The sequence below is a fragment of the Anabas testudineus genome, chromosome 5, assembly GCF_900324465.2.
Source record: "Anabas testudineus chromosome 5, fAnaTes1.2, whole genome shotgun sequence".
Taxonomy (NCBI): domain Eukaryota; kingdom Metazoa; phylum Chordata; class Actinopteri; order Anabantiformes; family Anabantidae; genus Anabas; species Anabas testudineus.
The window spans coordinates 7,961,236-7,980,276 of NC_046614.1; the positions used below are offsets into that span (position 1 = coordinate 7,961,236).

Below are 19,041 nucleotides of genomic sequence, written 5' to 3' on the forward strand. Positions count from 1 at the left end.
CTTCAACAAACCGTTATGATAACTGTTTATCAGCCCTGCAAGTTGGCTTGAAGGGAATTTAGTCCTTAGAGAACAGCTTCAACTCTTCAGGGACATTGCATGAAGGGCCTGCTCCATTACTTTTCAATTTCAAAACAAAAAATTAACACCTGCTTGAACCATTCCTTGATAGAATTAATCATCTGTGGCTATGTCAATGATGGTGAGCTGCCCTAGTCCAGAGGCAACAAAGCAGGCCCGACTCATGACACTGCCACCACTATGTTTCACAGACGGGATAGAGTTGTTGTACTGGAAGTGTTTGGTCTTTGCCAAATAACATTTATCATTCAAGTCAAAAAGCTCTACTTTATTCTTATCCATCCAAAGATCCTTCTTCCACATAGTCCTGAGCAAACTGTAGGCAGGCAGCAATATTCTTTTTGGAGAACAGCAGCGTCTTTCTTGCAATTGCCAAACATTGCTGTTCAATGCAGGACTGAGCAGTGGACTTGTGAACATTAATATTAAAGAGCTGCAAGCGAGGGCTTTAGCTTCTTAGACATTAGTCCAGTTTCCAGATTTTGGAATCTTTCATTGTCAGTCCACAACTTTTCCTAATTAAGAATTAAGAGGTTTGGTATCTTTAGAACCGGAAACCATGGGTTGTATTACTGCGCTGTTCTTTTTTTCACCCATGTTGTGAGGAACAGAGGTTTTCTTTCCACTCTCACAGATTTATCTGCTATAAAGTGAAAAATGTGTTCAAGCTCATCAATATACTGTATGTGGTTTGAAATGTTCAATGCTTGTAAATGAGAAAAGCAAGAAGCAGCACAAGGAAGAAGGAATATGAGGATCATCCTAACACACAAGCAAGCCTGGTGCTCGTATTAGTGCACTCTGGTGTCCAGAATCCAATTCTGTCCATCCCTGGTTGGAGGACTGATGTAAAAAGGACAATGAAGGAGAATGATAACAGATGTATTGCTAGGCAACAAATCCTGCGGGCATGTGGAAACAAGGCCTGTATTTTGCGACAATGAAGGCTAATTATGAGCTGCCTATGTTGTAGAGAATGCTTTTGGTGTATTGTTGACAAGTCACACATGCTACAGTGGAGTTTCACAGTGTTTACTGGTGCACAGTCTACAGGATGTATGGTGAATGTGAATCACACAGAGAGCTACTGTAAGACACTAAAACACTCAGCCTCCATAAAAAACAAATCCATTGCATGAGCAATGTTCATACCTTCAGGCCCAGATTGGACACATATTACATAACCTGCTACTACGTATGTACTATTTAAAGTATGTTCCTATGAATTCAATCAGTTATATTTTTGTTTGTTCGTTCTTCTTTGCATTATTTAGTATAAAGAACATCTAACATATTAAAGCCTATAACATTGCAATATCAACTATGTGTGGGGCTTTCTGCTAGATTTTCTTTATGCATTTATTCAGCGGCAATGTATGGTCTCTAGCTCCCTCTGTATCTATTTATGAGTACAACACAGTGCAATTCTAGGAATGAAATGCTCAGTGATGGCAGCTTCATTAAAAGGCATAAGGATAAATGTTGTTGAGGTAGATGTTATTAAATAAAAAGTAAAAACTCAAAGAAATTACAATTAAATCAACACCATTAAGTTTCATCAATATAGTACATCAACATTTAATACTGATAGTTCAAAATAGGTCTGCATTTTTACATTTGAAAGTGCAAGGCAATATATACAGAGTGTAAATAAACACTTTTTTTAAAGCTGATTTTTACAGTTGGGACCCTAATTAGCAAATTTACACAAATTGCAGAAATTTGCTGCATTTCCTTCTATGGTTTGCAGACATTTTGCATTTCAGATGACATCCTAGTCAGTTATGTCACAGAAGGTGTCCTCCATCAGTTATTAAAGGGTAAACACTTACATAACACTTGTAACACCACTGACCATGGTGTGCTTAGAGAACCACACTAACATGTCTGCAGAACAGTGCAACAGTACTTTTCATCCCCCGCAGGCTAAGAGTAGATTTATGATTTTATTTAATTAAATTAAAAATGGAAGCACCGGTTTAGGATATTGTGGAAAACCCCATAAAACATAAATAAAATATGGTTATTTATAAATAGTTCATTATTTCTTAATTTTTTAAGCTAGTTTTAACAAATCATGACCGAAATGGTAACAATTAAAATCAGCATGTAAACATTAGTGTAAAGTGCACACTCTGAACTGGCTATGCTGTGCTTGTTTGACAAGATAAAGCATTTTACTGCTCAGTGTCATTGTCACTCTGCAGAGTTTTCATTGCCAGGCCCCACAGGGTTACACTGGAGATTACCTGGCCCTCACCGGGCCTGTAGGGGCCACTATTGGGCCTGCTAGAGCCTGTGAGGGAACTGCAATGATTATCTGTTGGAGGCAGGAAGGGCCTGCCCACCACACCTCTGCTCATTTCTACGGACATATTCCCATTCTCCACATTTGGACCGTACACAGCCTCAATAGACAGCTGGGGTTTGGCCACTTTCATGTGGTCTGAAACAGTCAGGGCTGCACTTCTCTCCTGGTTGTTTGAAGAGAGGAGGTGATAGGGAACCAGGGAGCGCAACTCTGGAAGGGGGGTGGTAGTAGAAGCAGGGCTGAGGTGCATGCTGGGAGGAGTAGTCTCTATATGTGGTGTTGGTTGTTGTGGTGAAAGAGGAGGTGGTGTTGGTTTCTCTAGCCCTGTGTGGGACATCATAGAGGAGAAATGCTGCTCACTGGTAGAGGCAGCTGGTTTATTGTGGCTGACGGGTCGAGGGAATGAGGCGGCTCCATCTGTGCTACGTGCCTGTTCAGAGTTGTTGGTGACTGGGCTGTCGACTGGAACCCCCTTGCAGTGCATGTTGCTGTGCCTCCTGAGCATGGCACAGCGGGTGAAGCTCTTTCCACAAGCGTTACAGTTGTAGGGTTTGTCACCAGTGTGTGACCGTATATGACGCTGCAGGTCCCCTGAGCCATTAAAGCATTTCCCTGAATGGATGTAGAACACACACAAAAGTGACAAACAAGTGCAAAGATTAGATACTACAGTAAATCCTGAATGCAAATGTATAATTTATAAAACTAGGCTATACAGTCTCACAGCCTAATTCATAGCATCCTCTCAAGCTGTTATGACTTTCATTCATTGTCATTCAAATTTAGGTGGTGCTAAATAACCTTTCCTAAGAAAATGACTAGGTTGAAGCATTGTGGACTAATGCAATGTTATATGACAGCGCCATCACACGCCTTGCATTTAACAAAAGCATGTGACACCGATCACCCCCTCAATCCACACTGAACAGTGCTGCTGTCTGGTTACAGATATAGAGGTTTTGTTCCCTTCTAAAAATAGTGTTGACACTACTTTACAGATCCAGTTCCATCTCTGTGTCTGTGTGTGTATATATATGGGTATATGAGTTGGGTGATGAATGGTGGGTGTCGATGTTGTTGCGCAGATATGTTTCTATGCTGTGAAATCCCATGCTGTGAAAACAAATCCGCCCCTGGGACAAATAGTCTTATCTATCTCTGTGTATTGAAATAAAAGGACAAACGTTCCTAGCTGTTGAGCAGTAGTGAAGTGATTGGAAAATCATTGTAACCTAAGTAAACAAAAGGCAAAAAGCATTATAAATATATAGTCAGCCATTTTGTCATGTAAGACCCAGAGGGGTAAACACCAAATGTAAATCATGACATCACAAAACACAAGCAAACACTACATTTCTAGTGAAATCTACATATCAGAAATAGTTGAAAACTACTTTATAGAAAGAATAGAATTGTTAAACTGGATACAGACTGCCCTTACCACATGTGGCACAGCTGTGTGGTTTTTCTCCAGCGTGGCGGGCCTTGTGCTTCAGAAGCTTTCTGTGTGTGTTGAAGGATTTTCCACACTGGTCACAGGTGAATGTTTTGTCTGTGACATGAGTCCTCTTATGCTCCCTCAGATTACTCAAGTTGTTAAATCCTAAACAAAACACACAAGTACATGTATGTCAATTTTAGTGAGGTGTCTGGATGTGGATGCTAATATGACTTTCTCTAAATTAGATTATTACATCTACATACAGATTGTCAGATGTCGTATTATGGAGACTATTTATTGTGTTGAAATCTGTTACGTACCTCGGCCACATATATCACACAGATGTGGCTTCTCTCCTGTGTGGACCACTTTGTGACGCTGAACATCCCCTGATGCTGTAAAACTGAAGCACACATGAATATTATATGAATACAGCATTGTAGGAATAGAGTGTAGTAATAATGAACTATATTATGTTAATAATAAATAATAACAATAATTAAGAGATGCATTACAGTTTACTTTTAATTTGTATAATTATAATTTATAATTTAAGTTAACAAAATATTATAAAGTTGACCTGAAACTGTGATATACTGTCAGTTTTCCAACAGACACACTTAAAATAAAAAGTTTGCAAACACCAAAGCACTACAGGAAGAAAAGAAAATGTTGCAGTGGGTCCAAGGGTTGGGTTTGGATCCAAGCAAATAACATAGTGTGCAGTATATCAGATGCAGAGCTCATGAAAAGATGGATGCCTGTCTAACACCATCAATGAAGAATTGAGGTGGAAACAAGATGATAAAAAGGGGGGGTGCAATCTGCATTATGTGCAAGGTATCTTTAATTGGTGTGGATACCAGTCCATAGTGAATAGACATGCCTTTCTCTCTAGGCAACAACTGATTGAGGATAACTTCCTTTTGCAGCATGACACTGACCCCAAGTATTCCTTGTGGTGTGGTAAGACCTATCTGCAGAACAAAGTAACTGCTGCTGCTTGGTGATGGCTTGGCCAGTTTAAACACCAGATTGGAACCCCATCAAAATCGTGTGGGACAAACCGGACCAAAGAATTTGGGAACACTGCTCAACGAGCAAAGCAGACATTTGGGAAGTTCGGCAAAAAGTGTGGGAGAAAATTACACTCATAAGATCTACAAAAACTGATCAGTAAAATGTGACAGATTTGTTAGACAGTTATTGCTTTTCGTAAAAGTAAACGTGCAAATTGTATCTGACCTGACCATTATTTTGTGTTCAAATATGTTCATTTTTTGTGTTTTGTGATCCACTTTTTTTCCACCATTTGACTGAATAAAACCAATAAAACATAACAAGAATACATAAGTGTGTAGGTGTTTCCAAAAATGTCTTTCCAGTGCAGTGCACAACGTGCAGGAAACCGCTATAAAAAAACAAAGGAGAAAGAAAATTTAGCTATAACAAAGAAAAGGTATAAACAGGGGAATACTTTACCCTTTACCGCATAATTCACAAATATACGGTTTCTCTCCAGAATGTCGCCGCAAATGTGTCTGTAGATTTCCAGCCTGTAAGACAGAATTAGCCACATTAATATTGTCTGATGACCTAAGAACTGTATTTAATCAGAATAATAGACCAGACTCTACCTGTGAGAAGTTTCTCCCACAAACATTACACTGAAAGGGTTTCTCACCTGCAACAAAGCAACAAATGTAAATTTAGCTCTGTAAATATTAATATCATTGTAGACCATGGGTGTTTACAAATAGAATTATAAACTGTAGATACCAGTATGTGAGCGCTTGTGCAGCTCCAGGTTGCTTGGGTGTTTGAAGATCTTCCCACACATCTCACAACAATACTGCTTGTGTCCTGTCCGCTGTGGCGGCTCAGGCGCAGTCTTCAGATTTTGATCCTCTTGGGTTGATCCTCCTGGTGGAGGACTGGGGGGGAGTTCATCTGCTGCCGTCTCAGGAACCTCTTCCCTGCTTGGAGTAAGGTTTTCAATGGGAGCTTCTGGGACTTCAGTCTGAACCACAGGCGCTTCTTGATGGCTCTCTTTGGGACAGCTAAGGACAGGTTCACTGACTGATTCAGCACACATCTCCTCCAAAGCCTTTTGAGATCTCAGGTAGTTGTACTTTTTAAGGTACACAGCCTTCTTTGGGCGCACCTGCTTGTTGAGCATGGAGTCTGCTGGGTCAGAATTGAGAGTGGTTAAATTTTCTGATGGTGTTAAAGAGGAAACTGGGTTCTTTTCAACTGGCACAGAAGTGGAGAAGTGGGTGGGCTGAACTGTGCTTCTCGAGCATATAGGTGTGTGTCCACTTCCCTGGCCTAATCCAAGTGGGCACTGTTGCTCTTCTGCCACTACCAAAGGGCCTGGTCCTTGATTAGAGGCTGCACTATTAGTCTGAATTGCACTTTGTTTGAAATACTGCTTGCTGTAGAAGTTACGGAGCTTGTAGCCATGGACTATTGGTTTTTCTACAGCTGCCTGAGTACCACTAGCTGTATCACAATTTGAGCTACTATTAGGCACAGAAACTGGCAGCCTTTTGTTGTGGTCCATATCACTGCCGAAGCCAGGCCTCTGGGATTCAGAGGAACAGTGAAGGTCAACCTCATGAGTAAGACTGCTCCCTAGGAGGCAGTCATGCTCTGTGTTCAGCATGCCTGGGAGAGAAAATGATGGGATGTCCACTGATGGAGGACAGGGCTTGAGGAAAGCATTGCACATGCTCTGCACATTTGGAACCTGCAAACATTGAGCAATATCCAGTAGGGCTTGCACATTATCTTGGTTGATGTCAAGATGGGAGGTATACATGTAATCCAATATTTGGCCAATGCCGCTGACATCCTGGATAACCAAGTTGAACACTTCATTCTTCTGACTGGGAGAATTTTGGAACAAAGACCTGCAGGAATCAATGTGATATTTTGACACCATGCTACACTGTGTTAAGCAGCTTATTCTCATCACTTGGATGAGTGAAATGATTGAATCTTTGCCATTAAATATATAGAGGCACCTGAAATAGGAGCTGAAAGCAGCCAGGACATTTTTGTGTGCTTTGAAGCAGACACCTTTGACCACCAGCATGCAGTCACACAGCAGCCCCTTGAATCCTCTGCTCCTGGAGCTGCTGCAGGAGGTAGGAGCTGTGGCTGGACAGGGTGTCCATGGTCACTCAGCTCCAACCTGGCCGTCAAAAAAGCTAACGTTAGCCAAGGGGACACATGTCACAACAACTTATTTAAGACTTAGCGTTATGTAATATTCATTTCACCAGATGGACACTGTGCTGGTAACTTTTTTTTATATATTTATGAAATGCCATATAATTCAACAACTGCGCAGAATCCAGCGTCTCTGGGCCACAAGACCACCCATGCAAAAATTGGACGAAAAATGCTAACAAGCTAACAACACGGCTCCGCCAACGAACCATAGCGGCGAGTGGTGAGAATTGGCTAACGCAGCAACAATTTCATTTAAGACTGACAATACAAAGTCTTTAGTTCTGTAACATTAACCACAAGGTTAAGTCTAAATAAAAGCTTCTACCTTTTCTTTGGATGATGGGTCACTTTTCGGGCGTAATAGCATTGCATCACATCCTGGTGCAGCTTGTATTATGATCTGCTTAAACGTGAAACATAAAAAAATGTTAGGGGGGACTTGTCGTACATATTAATATATTTTATCTTTATCTATCAAGCTGATACAGCAGACATGCTTTAAAAAAAAGCTATACACAGCTTTATTAACTTAAAAAACAATATTCGACTCCACTGGATAGGAACCTCTCTTTGAATGAGTTTGCGCACGGAAGACTAATAATGTAGCTACCGCGTGTTGGTGTGGTCACGTGTGTTTTGAAAAGTTTATACGAATGGGTCATTGCAAGACGTTGGTGTCTTTCAGATGCAAATTTGAATTTTAACATTGGGGTTCACAGCATCTGGTTTAATCAGTTCTTACATCGATCAAAAATGTTTTATCGCAACACTTGCTAGGTTTGCTGAACGTTAGCTCGTAACATCTCTGTGAGGAGTCAGATCCCGCTTTCGCACAACGACTAGCTAAGTAAACCTTATATTGGTTTGGTGCTGTTAGTTTAGTTTCGGCGTGTGTTCGTCGGTGAGGTTTTGATCGAAATGGTTTTCTTTACCTGCAACGCGTGCGGTGAATCCCTGAAAAAAGCTCAGATTGATAAACATGTGACCATGTGCCGGAGCTGCCAGGTCCTGTCCTGCATCGACTGTGGAAAAGACTTTTGGTAAGTTACTGACACCGGTGTCTGTCTTCAGCTTTTGAGCTGACTAGATAAGACTGATAAGTTAGACAAAACCACTTAAATTAGTTAAGCTCACAGTGCTGCATGTGTGTGATGATGTTTTTCTGCACCTATTTCATAGGGGCGACGACTACAAGAACCACAACAAATGTATCAGTGAAGACCAGAAGTATGGCGGTAAAGGCTACGAGGCTAAGGCAAACAAAGGAGATGTGAAACAGCAGCTGTGGATCCAGGTGAAATGCAGAAGAAGAGTTATGATCAATTCTGTTAACATTCAGACAGTTTGTTTCTAAATGTTTGTTTCTTTATCTAAAGAGAATCCATGAAGCTATGAACAAACCTGGAGTGAGTGCAAAGCTGAAGGATGTGCTCAGACAAGTCAGTACCTATGATAACGTCCCTAGAAAGAAGGCCAAGTTTCAGGTTAGTGTCTTTTTATATTGTATCGGTCCGGGTGTCTGATAATCGGATGTTAATATCTGTGCGTGAAGTGGGATTGGACATTTACACACAGGAACCACTACCTAACTTTTTTCTTTGACTGTTCCTCAGAACTGGATGAGAAACAGTCTTAAAATAGCAAACACCAGTCTTCATGATGAAGTGTGGGACATTCTCGCTGCAGCTGACAATGTGAGTTGCTCTGCTCTGATGATCATACTTGTTGTTTCACTGCTTTTCTGTGTAACTTAGTCTGTCAGCATAGAGCAGAAAAGGTGGAGGCAGTAGTATAATTTCAGCCTAGTTGATCAAATGCAACAATGAAAAAGTACCCACAATATACTGAAAACATGGTACAGATATATCAGTATTCTTATTTGCTTAATGTCATAAGTTGGTTATCCACTACTGTAATGATCTGCAGATTCAGATGTTGCCACTAGAATAATATCCTCATGGGTGAAGCATGTTTTATAAGCCATTCTGCATAACAGTGGGGACCATAATGCAGTGTGCAAATGCATGTAGTGACAAATAAAAGCCATAGTCTGATTCCATATAGGAGATGACTTTCACGCAGTTCTGATCTGATCTCATATGACAAAGAGAAAACATGGCAACTGTATGCTTGTTTATGTGTTATGTTTCCTTCTTCTGCCTTCAAAATCTAAACTGACTTTCACTACTGAACCCACAATCCGACAGGTCCCAGAGCCCCCCCAGCAAACTAAAGAAGACAAACAGACAGTTCCTGAAGTTAAAGTGAATGCTAATGGAAATGAAAAGCAGAACGGCCAAACAAATGTTAAGAAGAAGCTGAACAAACAGGAGCGTAAAGAGGCCCGTCGGCAGAAGAATCGGAACGTTGATGAAAATACACTTGCACAAGAACCGGAGGAGGCCCAAGAAGGCAAGAAGAAAAAGAAGGACAGAAAGCGAAAGCATGGCTGTGAGGAAGATGGAAATAAAGATCAGAATGGGCACTGTGATGAAAATGAGACATCCAGAAAGAAAATCAAAGGCAAGTCAGACATTTTCTTTAAGACCTACAAATGATCTGTTGCTTATATAGAATTACAACATTGTATTTTGCTGTCAGTATATTGTAATTAGGATCAATTCAAGTCATTCATTTATCTTCTTTTCCAGCTGATGAAACAACAGAGGATGCTTCTTTGCACATGTCAGAGGAGACCGACGACCAAGCAGTTTCCAAAGGTAACAGTTTGGTACATAGCCACGATGTCTTCGACATCAATTATGGTGTTAAATAGCAAAGCCACAAGGAGTCAGTGTTGTTTCTTTTGTTAACATAGAGAAAATGACCTTAGGGGAAAATTGTAGGAGCTGATTTGTGTTTATACTCAACTTACAGGCAAATTCAACTGGAAAGGGAATATCAAGGCAATCCTTCGGGACTCGGCAGACCAGGAGCTGTCAGTAAAGAAGCTGAGGAAAAAGGTGAGACATGGAATGCAGATAAATCTATAGTTCTTTCCTTATGCACCATCCCATTTGATCTCTAAACTAAGAATGGTCTAATGCATATGATTTGAAAACACCACTTTCTTTGGTTTAGCACAATGCTAAGAACGTGTTCTTCTTTCACAGGTTTTGGCAGCCTACTACTCTTTCACTGGTGATGGGAATTTTAAAACTGAGGAGGAGGTGCTAGCACTTTTCAACAAGAAGATTAACAACAATCCTAAATTTAGAATTTTGAAAGACAGAGTTAGACTTGTAAAGTAGAGCTGTTTCTCTCACATCCCTGAAATGAAATGAAATGAAATGAATGTCGCTTATAGAAAATTCTGCCCTCCTCCCTCTGATATATTTGTTTTTTACAGATGCCATAATCGCAAAGATTAAATAATTTTATTATTAAATTGTGTTCTCTTTTATTACTGAAGTAGGCCTGATCAGCACAAGTTTTACAAATTAACTAAGGTATTGTTCAATCTATAAAATGACAATTAGATGGGCGCTCTGTTCCACATTCCAAGCCCATGGTAAGGCTGGGAAACGGCACTTTATCTGTGGGATTGGATGTTGAAGTGGGGGAAGGGGAACAGGAGAGGTGCACCTGAGGTGAATTTGACTCTCACACGGGACGAAGTTAATGCACATTCCTCGGCACCCCGAACGGGGTTCACTTGGCCAGGGACACAGAAGCTCCATAGAAGCAAGATGCTTGGTGTCAGCCTCAGGTGAAGTTTTAATGTCTGATTTTCTGCCGCTAGAATGAGCAGCCTCTTTACCCTGTACACACAGAGACCCACACACACACACACAGACAGGAGGGGCTACAGGAGGAAATCAGCTTTATGAAGCTCTGCTAATCCCAGTAGGTTTAACACTGATGCTTATTCATCACACTGCTTACCTGTAATTGAATATTGCATACCTTGGGTATTAGTCAAGCTATTACTCAAGTTTGAGAGTATTAAAATGGTGTTTTCTACTCCTCACTTTGGAGTCAGCATTGCTTAATGCATAACTAATTTGTTTCAATCGAACTCAGCCCAACTAAGAAACTAAGCCTGTCTTTACTTTTGGGAGGCAAATCCGGATTACCACATCAATATTTCATTTCTGCCATTAGATATTGCAGGATGAACTGTGTGACCTCTAATTTGGTTTTAATTAGCAGTTGTAGCTATATGAGCTCTTTTTCCAAGGGGGTTCCTGGATATTAAAGTTAAATTCTGTCATTTTACACAATTCTTTTACAAATGAAAAGTTCAATTTGTAATTTATAAGAAATAGTGCTTAGTCAATCTGTTGTTTGTTATTTGCTAAATAGACTGGCATTATTTAGCTATGCTATTTATGAAACTGGTATATAATCTATTGGAATAAAGAAATTTAATTGTCACCTAAATAATAAAACACACCCTTAATCCAAGGGTGTGTTTAACCCCACTCCAGGGATTTTGCCTAGTTGTTCCAGTGTGACAACTGGCAAAACACTAATGTTACTCATTAAGCTTGCTGCCCTATGACAGCACATTTTAGCTCTTGTAATAATCCTGTATTTATAATATATAATCACTATGCATAAGTTACACAGTTTCACTGTAATGTTGTCTCGACACAGAAAGCATTGTACACTTATTCTGTGGTGCTATCATAGGGTGGTGGCAAACACGAGCAGGAATTACTCCTTTTACTAATCCGCGGGGTAAGCATCAGACTACTAAGGCTGGAATCTCAGAGTATGAGGTAACGCCTTTATCTGCTGCATCTCCACAGGAAGAAGAAATACCCATAGGTGCAATGTAACTGAGGATCCTGTGGGACTAAATACAGGATATTTCAATACAGTATATTACAATCAAGGTGGTTGTTAATGTAAATAAGGTTATTTAAGAATTAGAAGGTCTCTCACACAACACTGTTCAACTGCACCACAAATGATAGGCAGATAAAATGCAAACCTGAAAAAGCTGAATAAATTAACCTTCGTGACGGTAAGTTTGTTAAACTTAGTTAAAGACAATTAGTTCTACGTATACCTAATAAATTAATTAGATTGTAGATGAATGAAAGTGGACACTTTGCTGCTGACGTACAAAATGAATGGCAAATACGAACGCTTTTTGTCACTGCACCTGTCTTATGTATGTATGTAACAGGACAAAGGTATAAGCAGTGTTACATTCTTCCCAATGCTATGAAAAAGATGTACAAGACAAATGTTGGAACACAGCCAGTAGTCCAGTTTGTTTGCTGTTTGTATCACTATGGTATTGGAGAAGGATAAACACAAAACAAACATACTTTATTTCATCATATGCCTTGTTATGTAATTTGTCTGACTCCATCAGACATGTTGTTTTTGTTTTGCATCTGGGCACAGATGATGAACCAATATTTACTATTTGGCAACAGTTTAATGAAATTTATTGTTCTTATAGCCTACTGTATATGTCATGATTACACTGGTAAGAAAAACAGAACATGCTCAAGGACAGAAAAGAAGTGTAAATGACTTTTCCATGCCAAACACATTCCCTGAACTAAAACTTTGAAACATTTTTTTAATTCATATAATTGTAATATAAAATACGTAAAATGTTGCCTATTACCGTGACCCTTCAGTGGACAAGCGGTTAATAAAATAGATGGATGCATGTTGCCTTTTTCGGATTTTGCCTTGTTAAATTAAGGTTTGCTTTGTAGTACAAAAACTACAAATGTCGCTTTAAAATGCGTCACAAAAAGAGCGACGCGGTATCTAACAGGAAGTGTCTTCTAATGGCTAGTTAGCTTGTTGAGCTACTGCAAGTTGTAGATCGTAACCTTTTTTTTTTTTTAAAACAATGCTTAACGACAGCGAGCTGGCGACGTTGCGGAAAAGATTTAAGAGAGATGCGGCGTTTCTTATGCAAACGGCAACTTCGAGTGACGAAGATGAAAAGAGTAAGCTACAGAAACGTCGGGGTGGCTAGCGTTAACCAGGTAGCAGCATCAGTTGGGTTTAGAGCAGATCACGTTAACACCGGGAGGCAACGCTGCGGCCTCTGACATCCTCACAGTGTTAATGCGAGGGCCAGAATAATATTATTGTTGTAACTAGCAAACCTGTATGGGCAAATCTGTTAAATAGTTAGCATAGTGTTGCACTCACGTTTCCAAAAACTAAGTTATACATACAAAATATGAGTTAAATATACAAGAGAGAGACATGTTAATTCTAAGGGGGCTTTGCAGGCAGCTTGTACAATGAACAATTGTCCAACTTTGAGGCCCTTACTGGCACAAGTCCAGCAATTCTTGATTGTTTTGACTGTGAGCAAACGCTGTATCAGCTCAGCAACATAATACAGGGAATGCCTAGTCCCACTGTGTCCAATCCAAGGGTCATCTCTTTTAGGCTACTGTGTAAGCTGATGAGTGTAATGCAAGCAGCAGACCAAACAGTTGTGGGGTGGTCATCCCTGTTATAATAACGTCTGCTTATATTCCAGTTTACATACCGTCAGGGCTCCTTCTGGCAAAATGACTTGCTATAGTATGTCTTGTGTTCAATACGGATCACTTTGCATGACCTTGATTAAAGATGGAAGCCAACTATTCATCTAGTGCATGGAGTTCATTGTGAAACCTACACAGAGTGGAGCAGCATGCTAAAGCACTTCAGCAGCCAACAACAGGCTCTGATACGTTTAATCAACCAGTAAATTATAGAGATTAATAGCTCTCTGAGAAGTAAGAATATCTCAAAAAACACTATTGGTTTCTTTTCAAATGCCCCTTGAACCTGAAAAGTGGGGGATTTAGCTCATTCTGCTAAGAGACAAGACACATCTCATATTTGCTGGGAAATTGTATACCATACTGTAACCCTTTCAGTGGGTCTTAGTATTGGTTTAGCTACGTTTAATTACGCAGTGGGTTAGTGATTGAATGGCTACATACTTGAACATCAAGCAAAACACTTTGTGACTCTAATCAAGCATTGATGCAAATGTGTCGACAAACAATCTGACAATATATCAGAATTTATTAATTCGTATTTTGCTGTGGATTTGTCTGTTTTTAAAAACAATTCTCAATGAATGAATGATGCTCTTAAGAAGATGCATTGGTGATTTCTTTTCCATTGTCTTTCAGGTCAGGAGGAAAAAGATGCCAAACCACTCCCACGCATTAACAGACACTCTGTTTTCTGGATTGTAGCATCAGTAAGCGTGACCTATTATGTGGATTTCATCCACAACATCATGGAAAATGATGATGTCAAAAGGTGATTGACTTATGAGATGAGATTGGGTAATTGCAGATCTCTTTGACTTATTTTCTGTTCCCTTTATTATACATATACAACAGTAAGTTTGCTAAGTAGCTGTAAGTGTTACGTGCATTTAGACGTATCATGACTATAATTCGTCAGTATCCAGTAAGGAGACACCAGATTTGTTATTTTCTATAAGTGACCTTTAAACACAGTAAACCTTGTTCTTGGTAAGCTTCTGTTTTGAAAGAAAGCTGGCAGCTTACAGAAAGCATCAAAGATATTTAGTTTTGTTTTCTTCTTCCGTGCTTTCCTTGGTATATATTAACAATGGAAGCTCTGCTATCTGATACCACTGGGAAAATGTTTAGGGTATTGTTATCGGGGCCGTCTTTGTATTTGAATAGCTTCATTAAGCCTTTACAGATTTCCTTATGGTCTCATATAAATTTTCCTCCTTTTAATCTATGAATCTATTTATTTTTTATCTAGTTGGTGGTTTAATGTGGGTCTGGTACTCCTTGGAATCTGCCTGTCTCTGGCCATGTTTTGCATTGTGTACCTCGAATGGTTCAAAGGCATCCAGCACTATGACCAAGAATATCCTGCTATTCCTCCCATCACCACTGCAGCTTTTATTGCTGCATCATGCAGGTAAAACAGACAAAAGAACTGTAAACGGCTTCAATGTGCTGTAAACCTTCCAATGTCCTTAAACACTATGTTTTAGACATCAAGGAAAGTACAGCAGCAAAGTACACTGTACTTCTCCAGTTTCAATATCTTCATTCTTTGGTCACATGATGAGAGGTGAGACGCGTGTTGCACAATAAGTAACAAGCTTTCGGACAAGGACACTCCCCAAACTCCACAAAGACAGACGTATACTGTTATATATATATAAAAAAAAACAAACAATAGCATGCTTTAACGTTACGGAATTGCTTATGTCGAATGAAAGAGTTTAGCCCAAATGAGGAAAAAAAAGACAAATGGATCAAAAGAACACCAAAGTATGCAGACAGGGGTGTGGTGTATTTGCCTTTTAGACAGTTCAGGTCAGCTTCTTTGCCGTGACTCTCTGATGTTTCATGCTGCACATGTAGCTCTTTCCTTGCACCAAATCTCAGTTGATTATGCAGCATTAGCAATGTGCAGCATAATAGTTGTGAACAGACACACACAGGTGTTTTCTCTTGGTTCTCCTGATATTAGTCCTCTTCTCATGGCAGCGTGCACTTGTACAGACTACGTGATTGCCATCTGTCTCACGTTTCTGTCTAATTAGCCATAATAACCCTCAGCACCTGTGTGATTGTGTAATATTTTAAACCTGTGTTAGAAATGTTCTGGTTCAAATGAATCTTGTTGACAAGATCAGTTGCACTGATTTGCCAAATGCTTTATTTTGTTTATCCGAGGCAAATAAATAATACACATTTTGTTAACCAGTCACTGGCTGTGGACAATCTTCTGGTCTCCTTTTATGGAACCAGCAAAGCTCTTAAGCTTGAAAAGCTGTGATATGATTTCCTGAAGTGCAAATCCATCTACCACCTGTCTTTGTATCAGTGAAGATCAGGACATACTGATGAGGTCAGTGACCTTTACTTAGGTCTATGTTAGGGATATGCACAAATAATCGATTAGTCACGAAGGCAGCAGTTATGGCGGTAGACTCAGCTGAAAAATCAAACGAATTACAATTTGGTGCAGGACAACAAAGTTGAGTGCTCAATATGCAGGATGGATCTTGCTTTACACGGCTCTACCAGCAACATGAGTTATTTATACCATTGCCACAAAAATGTTGCGTTTCAGCTGCAGAACAAAGTGCCAGTGAAAAAGACTGGATTTGCTGCATCTCAATGCTCGTGCGTCACTACAGTCCTATTGCCTGCCCCTCGTCTATATCTTATTGCAGTATGAAATTGATCTTCTTCCATAGGTTTTGTCAGCTGCGTCTTACTAGGAGTTTGCCTGTGGTTGATGAGCGGCTGAGTGGGGCATTCAACATGAGTGTTAATGACCTAGTTCATCATATAGGAAATGTAATTGCCCACGGGCTTGTGCATGTATTTTATTCCTGTCTAATGCTGTTTATTTGTTCCTTAACATCTCAAGTCTTAAACAATGAATGGGCCACATAGCTTTTTGTCCTGTAATTAGCTAATGCACCTTGATAAAACCATTAATCCATCTGACACCAGTTTGTGACTGTCACATGATTGACCAGAGTCGCTGATGGAAGACAGTGAGGAACTACCAGAGGAAAAAAGATTGTTTAATTTATTTTAAGGAAACATTTTGTGTTTGAATATGTTTGAGTGGCGTGAGCTTGTTTTGTATGCTGCCATTTATTTTGTATTTCTCCAGTTCTATCAGAGTACATTCAGCATTTAGTTATTTAGGAGACGCTTGTCTGATTGAGATACAGGGTACAAGGCAAAGGCAGGGTGAGCATGAGGAGGTTTTGCCTAAGGACCCCTAAAGGTTCACTATTTAATAGCTTGCCACGGTGTTCTGTTTAATTCTAGGAAATCCTTCTTCAATATTTCTTTCAAGTGCATATAGTGTTCAGGGAGCAGGCATCACATGACGTTGTTGTGTCTTATTTTATAATCAGATACTAATCCAACAATTCTTTTTATCATCAAAGAAATTGTAACCATTGTGCATATTTATAAGTAACACGTGTCCTTCTCTTGCAGCTTTAACATAGCACTCTGGCCAGTGTGGTCCATCTTCACTCCGCTCATCCTCTTCACACAGTTCATGGGAGTGGTCATGTTCATCTCTTTGCTCGGATGAATGTGACAGGTGAAGATATGCTTCTAACAAAGTGTGCGGAATGACGATTATTGTTTTTGGCCTTAATGATGCTTTATATTCGAAGGATCACATCTTTACATCTGCTCTTTTTGTTTTTCAGCTGCAGAGTTTTGTTGATGCAGTTTTTTCCTCTGTCGCTTTCACATGCTTCATATCAAACGTAGTTCACTAAACATCAAACTATCTCTTCATAATAAAACACTGGTGGCAAGACAATAAACACGCCCTCCGAACAACTTACAAAGGATTCTTACAATTCAACCAACTAAACCAAACACACCCACGTACATAGCTTAATTAAAGCCACTCTAAATAAGTGTCGGCGTGTTATGTTATTTGAAACGTGATTTATTTGTAGCAAACTCTACTCTTACATAAGCTGTGTGCACATATACCAATCAGCCACAACATTAAGACCGTTGGTTTTATTGTTGTGGGGGACACGTGATGCAGCGCATGTTTGATCTTGACTAACCTTCAGTTTTTCCCATGCTGACCTCTGTCCACCACACCATCAACACCATATTGGTCTATGCCATGATATTCGCCTTGTTCCTCTCTAACAGTGCTGATGGTTTGGGATGGGTGAAGTCAGCATTGTAGAATTACTGTGCTGCTCTTGTCCTGAGGGTTTAATCTTCTCAGTTTATTATTTTATATAAAGAAAGAAATGCGATGCATTCTGTTTTGTGTTTTCATGATTGAGGGTGTAATTAATATTTTGAAAGCAGACCTTCCTCACAGCTTATATTTTGACTTGCAATAATAGAAAAGCCCAGGTGTTAGGAATAGCATGAACGATGGCTGTATTCTATTCAGGTGTATAGGAAGCCATCACAGTGAGCCAGAAGGCAGGACACTGAAATTGAAGCTAGTAAAATGAATGCAGCTATTATTATTTGTATTATGTATGCCTATGGTTTCACTTCTCTGGCGTCAAAATGGGCTTATCTGTAGAAATGTCTCTATGTAATGGGGGGAAACGGTAAGAAAAAACCTCCCACAATTTAAACCTGTGTTCATAAAAAATAAAAGTTACCAATTTTATTATCATTATTTTTGTATAAGTAGTTTGTGGTGACGTGTTTAAAGGTGACTGCTTATATTCTGTAACACGTTTGACGTGAATAAACTTTTAGAACAAATGTCAGTAACGGTAAAATTGTTATTGCTTGACAAAGAACAACAAAGCTTTAGTAACCACAACAGGGCAAAACACAAAGTTGTAAGTGTCTTTGCAAGTAAAACCTGCTATTGGTCCAGTCTACACCCAAGTTACTTAAAGGATTATGTGGCTAAGATGACGTTTTTCATTTTTTAATCACCTTTGTCACTTTGACATATTGCGCACTGTCAGTGATACATTTACCAAAGTAAATAAAAGATATAGTTAGAATTGTATAAATCTGTCAGATTGAATGCGATCACATCCACTTCTGAGCTGTGACATATTCCACCAGGTGTTTACAATCCAAAGTAAGTTTCAAATAAATTCATTATATTACATTGTCTTTTATTTAGCTTTTACAATGTTCCAACGTTTGTGGAAATGTAGTTGATATTAGTAGAAAGAGTCATTTTATGTTGATCAGCCAAATCAAATAAATCACTATTCAGAGTTCTTAAAAAATTAAAAGTGAAAACGTCCAAAACGGGTGAATTCCTTTTCTGTTATTATCTCAACTATGCAGAGCAAATGAACTGGATTTTTAAAAATGTGTTTGTAACTTACACTTATTATTGTTCAACCCTCATTACTAATAGAAAACAGAGAACTATGTATTTTGGACAAATTATGAATTAAAGTTTTTCCACTTTAATTTATTCCCTTGGTGTGTTGTGTTAAACATACAGTACTTGGTAGCACTTGGCAAATGGTGAAGTATTCAAGTATTAGTAG

General features: G+C 39.4%; 3 protein-coding genes across 4 annotated transcripts; 2 read left to right on the forward strand and 1 right to left on the reverse strand.

Moving 5' to 3' along the window:
• Positions 1-1,629: 1,629 nt before the first annotated feature.
• Positions 1,630-7,025, reverse strand: zbtb49 (zinc finger and BTB domain containing 49). The gene is given in 8 exon segments (XM_026348477.1): positions 1,630-3,004; positions 3,834-3,995; positions 4,154-4,236; positions 5,316-5,389; positions 5,471-5,517; positions 5,613-6,745; positions 6,860-6,948; positions 6,950-7,025. Coding segments are annotated over 8 exon segments (2,397 nt in total). The 5' UTR covers positions 7,013-7,025; the 3' UTR covers positions 1,630-2,258.
• A 638-nt stretch (positions 7,026-7,663) lies between these two features.
• lyar (Ly1 antibody reactive homolog (mouse)) lies at positions 7,664-10,458 on the forward strand. The gene is made up of 8 exons (XM_026346903.1): positions 7,664-8,110; positions 8,250-8,364; positions 8,447-8,554; positions 8,684-8,764; positions 9,278-9,593; positions 9,722-9,790; positions 9,948-10,033; positions 10,184-10,458. Exons 1-8 carry the CDS (start codon positions 7,989-7,991, stop codon positions 10,319-10,321), a joined length of 1,035 nt encoding a protein of 344 aa, XP_026202688.1. The 5' UTR covers positions 7,664-7,988; the 3' UTR covers positions 10,322-10,458.
• Positions 10,459-12,808: 2,350 nt separating this feature from the next.
• Positions 12,809-18,197, forward strand: tmem128 (transmembrane protein 128). Of its 2 annotated transcripts, XM_026349443.1 has the most exons (5): positions 12,809-12,994; positions 14,189-14,321; positions 14,802-14,963; positions 17,021-17,129; positions 17,242-18,197. In XM_026349443.1, exons 1-4 carry the CDS (start codon positions 12,895-12,897, stop codon positions 17,118-17,120), a joined length of 495 nt encoding a protein of 164 aa, XP_026205228.1. In that variant the 5' UTR covers positions 12,809-12,894; the 3' UTR covers positions 17,121-17,129; positions 17,242-18,197. The 2 variants fall into 2 exon arrangements, with proteins under 2 accessions (XP_026205228.1, XP_026205227.1); XM_026349442.1 differs by having other exon boundaries at positions 17,021-18,197.
• The last annotated feature ends 844 nt before the right edge of the window (positions 18,198-19,041 follow it).